The sequence below is a fragment of the Poecilia latipinna genome, unplaced genomic scaffold, assembly GCF_001443285.1.
Source record: "Poecilia latipinna isolate Pla-1442-1.1 unplaced genomic scaffold, P_latipinna-1.0 Scaffold579, whole genome shotgun sequence".
In the NCBI taxonomy this organism is placed as follows: domain Eukaryota; kingdom Metazoa; phylum Chordata; class Actinopteri; order Cyprinodontiformes; family Poeciliidae; genus Poecilia; species Poecilia latipinna.
Window position 1 is genome coordinate 34230 of NW_015113195.1, and position 8474 is coordinate 42703.

Consider the following 8474-nt stretch of genomic DNA (forward strand, 5'->3'; position numbering starts at 1 on the left):
AAAAAAAAAACCGGGCACCCTTTTTAAATTTTGAAAAATTTTTTTTTTTTTTTTTTTTTTTCCACCACTTTTAAACAACTCTGCAAATAAGTAGGTCATAGCCGCAGTAATTAATTTCAGTTAGTGTGCTTGATGCATCATTTCCTGTCAGTGCAAGATGTTTTTTTTTTTTTTTTTTTTTTTTTGTTTTTTGTAGATTTAGTCAATAAATATGTTGCATTGAAATAAACATGCTATATCAGGGGTGTCAAACTCATTATTATTTTGGGTCATGTTAGGAGTCTTCTCAAAGTCCCGCTGTGGCAGAATGCATTGATAGAAACCCATCAACAAACTGTTAGAAATACTTATAAAAAGCTGTGTCTGCATTCAGTGACTGCTTTTCAAAATTAAATAGTGCTGAACATCGTCAAATTGATCAGTACTGCCAGGATCTTGTAATTGTCTTTGTGATTTAATTAATTTATTTATTTTTTGCCTTTAAAAAATATCTGCAAGAAATTTTCCAATATTTGCGCACTTGTTAGTCACTACATCAATTATGGGCTATAACTTGCAGTATTTAAAACCCTAACCCTAATATATATATATATATATATATATATATATATATATATATATATATATATATATATATATATAAAATTAAAACTGTCAAAACGTAGTGACAGTTTGGCATGATTCAGATATTTTGCCTTCTCCCAGTGCAAACTAGAAACAACCAATCAGAGCCAGGAGGCGGGTCTTAGCGCTGTCAATCACGATCTTCCATGTTCTATGGCGCCCTCCCTCCCTTGCTCTCTGCTACTCTGCAGCTACCATAGACTGTTGGGACTACTGCCACCTGCAGGTGGGAGTTAGCATCACTTAAGGATCTGTTGATTTGCTTGAATTGTCATGATGGTGGATTCACAAAAAACCGGAGGGACTGATTGATGTATTTTGGCAACATACAAAAAAAAAACTGCTTTGATTTGATTGATAAAATAATATTTGAGCATACAACTGTTGCATTTATGCATCCCTTTGGAGACTAGAGGACCTCATATGCATCTAATGCAGGCCAGATTTTGCCCCCGGGCCTTGAGTTTGACACACGTGCTCTGACATTTTCCTGAGTGATTGTTGTTGTTTCTTTTGTTACAGAGCTGTGGGTAAAACATGTCTTCTCATCAGCTATACCACCAATGCCTTCCCTGGGGAGTACATTCCTACAGTGTGAGTATAATACACACACACACAAACACACCTACACACACACACACACACACACACACACACACACACACACACGCACACACACACTTTCTGCTTTTAGGTTTTAAGGCTACATCTAAAATCCAGACATACATGGACATTTATCTGCAGCAACACAAACAACTCATGAACAATTTGAAATAGTTTGACTTTGGTCGTCTTTATGACAGTAATAACCGATACATGCCGCTGTAGATGTATGGAAGTGCTAACAGGGACAGGTCGGGACAAGCAGCAACACTCAGAGGAAGAAACACCTCTTTTAAAACTCGAGCGTCTTCGAACCTTAGGAGAGGCGCAACAGGAAGAGACGTTTTCACTCACATTTCCTCTCTACGAGTCACTGTGCCACTGACCCACAAACACCACAGAGTGCTTCATGAGAGACATCACAGTCAAAGGAAATGTTGCACTCGCTCAGTTGCAACATGAACTGTGACAGATTATGCCTCAATTTGTAAAATAAATAATAAATACATTCTCTTGACAAATTTAAAATAAACTATTTTGCATCATTCAGTTTTAAAGAAAAGCAAAAATGTTATCAGCTGATCAACTTTCTTTTGGAAACCAAAAGGAGGGCAGAGTGCGGAAGTACTCTTTTTTTTTTTTAGCATTTTTTTTAAAACAAATTGAGGAGTAAAGACTGGAATCACTGATATTTATTTGAGTCCATTTATACTTGATTAAACTATAGTATACTAGCAGGCAGCCCCAACCTGCAGCTTAATAAGCTGCAGTATGTTAAACTGTAGCTTAGCAACTATAGTATGTTAAGCTACAGTTTAACATACTGTTGCTTGTTAAGCTTCTCGCCTCCAGCTATCGGAGTCTCTGACACCAGCGCTTCTTGAAACCAGGTCTCAGAATGAAACTTTTCTGTAAAACCCCCAGCAGAGGTGTGAAAGCGCACATGTGCATAATGCATGCATGGGCAAAATAACATTGAAAACAATGGTGGATCGCATTGGGCTGTGTACACTGCTTTTAATAAGAAACATATGTGTCACATGAGACGGGTCACTGTTTTAAATGAGGTGGATGCCAATGGTCATGCCATGCTTGTTACTTCAAGGATATGGTAAAATCACAGCGCCATGTAGTGGCCTGGCATGACAGCTACAGCAGATTTAGTCACAATTGCTTACTCAGTAGATTTTGTTCCTGGGGGCGGAGTCATCATAAGGGGCTAATAAGCCAATATTTATATTTTTGAGGTTATGCACTCCTAGCTTTGTGGATTAAGAAGTTGTTTTGGCTAGAAGTCTAATGAAGATATCTTGAATTAATCTGGAGACAATTAAAGTATATAAAAAGCCAAATACTGTTGTTTTCTGTGTCTGTTCACATTTTTTTAAATGTTCTTTTCATTGCTGCTTTTCATACCTCACCCTTTTTTGTTTCCTTGATAGAGAACCACTTTTAAATGCCAGCTTCCTAAGCATAATGACAGTGTTCAACAAACGCCTGAAAGTCTACTATAGTGTTTTGTTTCGGCAGTATATCGTGATATTAGAGCTCTCCATTGGACCACCTCTGAAATTTTTCTCCGATAAATTTAATGGTGCTTTTTATTTGTTATTTAGTGATTAAAAGAACTAAAATAGGCTGGCTTCTTCATGTACTATATTTGAAGATATGTCATATTTTAGGAGATTCTTTTATTCTAATTTGTGGTTTAGAGGTCCAAGCTTATTAGCTTATTAGTCATTGTTAGGATCATCAAAGTAATAGTGCAGTCTAGGTTAAATTATTCCTTTCTGTTCATCCTCTGACTCTTTTTGGTGGTTTTTACTTCCTGGATGTTTGATAGTGACACTATGTTAGATAAGCTGTTGCTTTCACATGTTTGGTAAGTTGTAGTGAAGCCACTTGGTTTGAAGACAAGCGACCTCCTCAATTTTATTGTTGGTTTTTCATGTTTAACAGAGATGGCGTATTTTAAACATCTGGAGTTTCCTGCCTGAAATATGTACATTACTGTCCCTTTAAAAAGAGGAAGGACTAAATCTTTAGGATTTAAACAGCTATTATTTTTTTATTGAAACATTTCAATGACATCAGTTGGCTTGATCTATAATTTAAGGTAAACAAACACACCCACAGATCTGAAACTACAGCACCAGACAGAAAGAGATTTTGCCACACAATAATCACCAATGATAGATATAAACAATTAAGTATTTGGAGCATTTTTTATTTTATTTTATTTTATTTTTTTTACCAAAATCAGTAACATAGAAAAATAAATAAATCAGAAATTACAAAATCACTTTGTAATTGCTGCAAGTTTGAACTGTCTAGAACTGACATATGAGAGTTAATTTGAGCAAACGTGTGACACAAGCTGAAGCTGAATGTTTGAACTTTGCTAAAGGGAAACGTCGCTTTGACCCTAGAAGGGGAAGTCAAACATGCATTGTTGGGCTTTGGCTTAGTAGTTGCCACATTGTAGTTTTATGTTCTTAACTTTAGAAAAAAACATATTTATTTTTCAGTTGAGCTTTGTTTTGAAGCAACAACTGTTTTGTGTTTTTATTTCAAAAATAATTTTGGTGAAAAGTACACCTGCTCAAAGAGGAGTCTGCAGTGTTTCATTTCGGCCACTAAGGAGCAGTGTTGCTTAAAATTGTGATCTGTAAATAGCGCCTAAATAAATGACTTATTCTTATATTGTTTTATGATATCACTAAGGCTCTTGGGTTATTTTCAACTGGCATTATTTTCATTTATTTTTTAATAAGCTTTATTTGACAGTATTCTGTCAAGAAAGGGGCAGAGAGAAGGGGGTAATGACAGAAACCGAGGATTTTTGTCGACCTCGGTACGACCACGTCGAGGTATATGGCGCGCGCTCTAACCACTGCGCCATATTTCTTTTTTTTTCTTTTTTCTTCTTTGTATCTTTTGCCATTTCAAATCGTTCAGGATTTTTTAAATATAACTTTACTGTGTGTCTGTGGCACCAACAAATCAACTGATAGCTTAAATTGCTTGTTAAGCTGCAGGATAGCTTACTAGCTCTCTGACGGATGACTGACCTTCTGTGTTTTCGACAGCTTTGACAACTACTCGGCTAATGTGATGGTGGACAGCAAGCCGGTGAACTTGGGCCTCTGGGATACAGCAGGACAGGAAGATTACGATAGGCTCCGCCCGCTGTCCTATCCACAGACGGTATGCAGTCATTTCCACATGACCGAGTACACACACCAGACGTTTCATTAGAAAACAAAATCCATCTTAAACCCCAGCTGTGGAGAGTGATGCAATTTAAATTGCAGCTGTCAAATTTATACCAAATGTCAGTCTGAAGAAACCGTGTTTTCATTGATTGAAGCAACAGGGAGGGAAATAAAAGAAAAGTGTTTGTTCATGATGATGCAGACAGTAAAAGGAAATGAACCATCTGTCTTTCAAAAAAATATTGAGGGTGATAAGAGACTGCTGCATACAGTTTTTTAAAGATGGTGTCGAGAGATAAGATCAATATCTGGTAATTTATAAGTCAGTAGACTTTTAAACTGATGATTAAATATCCCACCAACCACACAAATTTAAGATGAACAATTTTTTTTTGTTTTTGGTCTATCCAGGACGTCTTCCTCATCTGTTTTTCCCTGGTCAGCCCAGCCTCGTATGAGAACGTAAGAGCCAAGGTGAGTCTCAATTTCTTACACCAAAAAGCTTTCTATAAGTCAATTGCATCTAATTTGTGTGGCAACTTATCATACAGTGACATGCAACACAAAGTGATTTACAGGAATAAGCCCCAAGAAGCAAACAACAAGATAAAACTGTTATAAAAAGTGTATGTTGGTACATTGAAATATCTCTTATATTTCTAAAAGTAAATAGGGAAGAAGAATTTTCTTAAGAAAATAAAGCTGGTGTAATTACACTTATCTAAACCAACAACCACTTGTCTCAATTCAGTTTGGTTTATTAATTGCAACAATGTCATCTCAAGGTAAAGGTTTAAATCATATCCAGAACTGTATAATCATATCACTTACAATGCATCACAATCATACAGATAGATTTCAGTTTGATTATTTACTCAAAATTTGATCCTAATTGCAAAACATATAAGTTAAATTGAGCTCAAGAAGCAACTTTCATATTTATTTGAGTTTAATAAATGCCCAACAAGAATCCAGTAAAGGTAGCAGCAGCATGATTCATTTGGTAAATCCCACAACTAATGTACGTCAATCAGATGGCTTTGGTGCAAGCAATGCTATTAAGATGGCTCCATTTGTCAGTCAAATACCACATCCATTACAGACTAATGGATGGGAAGAAGTGAGTGTAGACATGACAAAGGGAAGGGTGGATGAGAAAAAAGGACGATGAGGCAGGAAACAAATGGGAGAAACGTCTGTGACATAGAGATGAAAGGTCACAACTGCAATTCTGACAATAACCTGTTTATTCTTAAAGAAGTAAAGTGTGTCTATTTTTGATTTGTATTGCAGCACTTCAATAAAGTTCTCTTGGTGGCTGTCTTTGTTTTCAGTGGTACCCAGAGGTTCGTCACCACTGCCCATCCACCCCCATCATCCTGGTGGGCACCAAGCTGGATCTGAGGGATGAGAAGGAGACGATTGAGAAGCTGAAGGAAAAGAAGCTGGCCCCCATCACTTACCCACAGGGTCTCGCTCTGGCCAAAGAGATAGGTAAGTTGGGGTGTGGTGGTAGAGTGAGCAATGCAACCCATGTTCGGAGCCTTCAGCTCTTGTCACGGCACGTTGACTTTTGCCAAATGTCTTCTCCCTCTCTCACAATCATCTGTGTACTGTGAAATAAAGGCCACTAGAGCCAAAAAATTCTTACATAAAAAAAGAGATAGGTAAGTTGCAATTGCAACATTTTCTTAACGTTTTGAATGTCTTCATGCCCTTCCTTTACTTCCCCAAAACAAGAAATCGCTGCAATTTACACTGTTGTTGAATAGATGCATTATTTGAAGGTTTATTTGCATGTATGTATGTCGTTCTCTGTGTGTTCAGATGCTGTGAAGTACCTGGAGTGCTCTGCCTTGACTCAGCGCGGCTTGAAAACTGTGTTCGATGAGGCCATCCGGGCCGTGCTCTGCCCCCAGCCTGCCAAGGTCAAGAAGACTTCTTGTTCAATGCTGTAAAAGGTGAGGCACACGTGGAGAAAGGGGGCAGGATGTTTAGGAAAACACCATTTTGTACAGTTTGCAACATGGACAAGGAGAGTAAAATGAGGCACAGTTAAAAAGAAAAGAAAAAGGTAGAACTACGGAAACAAAGTTTCTGAAGAATTAGAAATGACCTTAACGAAAACATGGTGCACAGGTTGACCTGCTTTAGAAATTGGTCGTCAGTCTGCCTTTAGGCTCCACTGGAAAATAACTGCTAAACCAACCGGATGGTGGCAGACTCCATTACTTTGCTTGCTGTTTTGGGTGTCAACTCTAATATCTACAATAACTACAGAATATACAGAAGGTTTAGCATCAAACCCAAATACAACCTGTATAGAGAAATATTAGCTGCCAGGACTGCTAGCTCATGACTGTAGATGAGCTAGCATTGCCCCAAATAAAGTCCTAATCCATCCAGCCACTTCATGCTCCATCTTACCATCACTCATGAACAGCCTGAATTGAATTATTTTAGGCAAATACTGAGGAATACCCTCAGAGTTAACAACTGACTGTCCATGGAGACTGTCAAAAAACAAAAACACAAGTCTGTTACTTGAAGTAGTAAATTCTGCATGTGTATCTGCAGCTGTAAAATATTCATTCAGTTTTCCAAGTAAATAGAAGCCATTGTTACTTGGAGTTTAGCCATAAATGAACCTTAGTTCACATATCTCGGTTTCCATCTCCATTAACACCGTATTCACTCAGTCAGCTCATGTACTTCGTTACTTCACATTAATAGTAATAATATCCTTATCTACAAAACTTAGACAAAAACAGAAGCAGAGTCATAACAGAGAGAGTCAAAAATAAACATATTTTTTCTTAAACCTGCTTGCACTAGCTAGCTAAGCTAGAACAGCTAGCTACTTTCAAGCTAGCACTGAAGAGTAGCTGTTATTGTTAGTTAAATCAAGTTCTTTTCCACAGCAAAATGTCAATAATTATAGTGAACAGATCAGGGAAGCTTTCCAATTAGCTGGGAAGAGAGAGAGCAAACATTTAAGTCTTCCTGTAAACCAGGAGTTTGATCAACAAGACTGTTAGCTGCAGCTACTCCACTGGTACTGCGTTAGAAGCTAAAAAGCTCAGGATTCCATCCATCCATCCATCCATCCATTTTCTTTACACCCTTGTCCCTTAGTGAGGTCGGGAGGGTTGCTGATGCCTATCTCCAGCTAGCTCAGGATTCAATTATAATAATAGTAAATATATATCTTTTCAATGACTCAATTTTGACTTCCTGATGTTTTGGAATCAATACAATAATTGCATCCTTGCTGTACGCTAGAAATGCAATATGCTGAGGATTTTTTATTATTTTTTTCACCAGAGTAAGATATGGAATAGTAAGTCCCTGAGCTGCTGTAATAATAATAATAATTTAAAAAAAACTTTTATTAATCTTGAGAACACTTTTTTCAATGAATATCCTGTATGATTTACATTTCTGCTAAAATATGTGATTTATGTAGGTTGTATTTGAACTCTTACAGGACCGGAGAGGAGCAACGCCAGGCATTCAGACTGCTGACTCTGCCTTAAGAGAAGATTTTAAAGTTCTTTTATCAAAGTTTCTTCTAAATCTCCACTGTAATTGTATAAAACACCTGGACAGTTACGATTAAATAGCAGCAAACATCTACTCACAGCCTTCTAATACTGAGCAATATGGATGCTGCAAGAGATTTAACTTCTCTGTCTAATATGGAAAATTCTCATAGTAACTGTCCCGGGTTTGCACACTGTGTTATCACTCTATGAGCTTATAAGAAATGTATATGTTACTTTTTTTGGTGTGTCTAATTTACAATCTTAAAACAAAAGTAGTTGTGCAACGTATCAGAGTAACCATTCTTATTGCAAGCAGGAAAAGCAAGCAGTGTTTCCATGAGATGTGTTCATGGTGTATCATTGAGACGCTTAATATAAACGCATGAATAAAAACCATTTTGATCAAAGTGTTGTAATAAAACGATATATTTGTTATGTTTAAAAATAAAAATAAAAACTCACAAATAAAGTGAAGTTTTCCATGAGA

The 8474-nt window shown here is 37.0% G+C and overlaps 1 protein-coding gene across 1 annotated transcript in view; it reads left to right on the top strand.

Annotated features, from left to right (window-relative positions):
• The window catches only part of rac2 (Rac family small GTPase 2), a 20524-nt gene extending 12050 nt beyond the window's left edge, over positions 1 to 8474 (top strand). Inside the window, exons 2-7 of the mRNA XM_015042146.1 lie at positions 1147 to 1218; positions 4317 to 4434; positions 4854 to 4916; positions 5777 to 5936; positions 6270 to 6403; positions 7930 to 8474. Of these exons, the coding sequence (XP_014897632.1) occupies positions 1147 to 1218; positions 4317 to 4434; positions 4854 to 4916; positions 5777 to 5936; positions 6270 to 6400 (544 nt within the window). The 3' untranslated portion in view covers positions 6401 to 6403; positions 7930 to 8474. The remainder of the gene's footprint in view (positions 1 to 1146; positions 1219 to 4316; positions 4435 to 4853; positions 4917 to 5776; positions 5937 to 6269; positions 6404 to 7929) is intronic.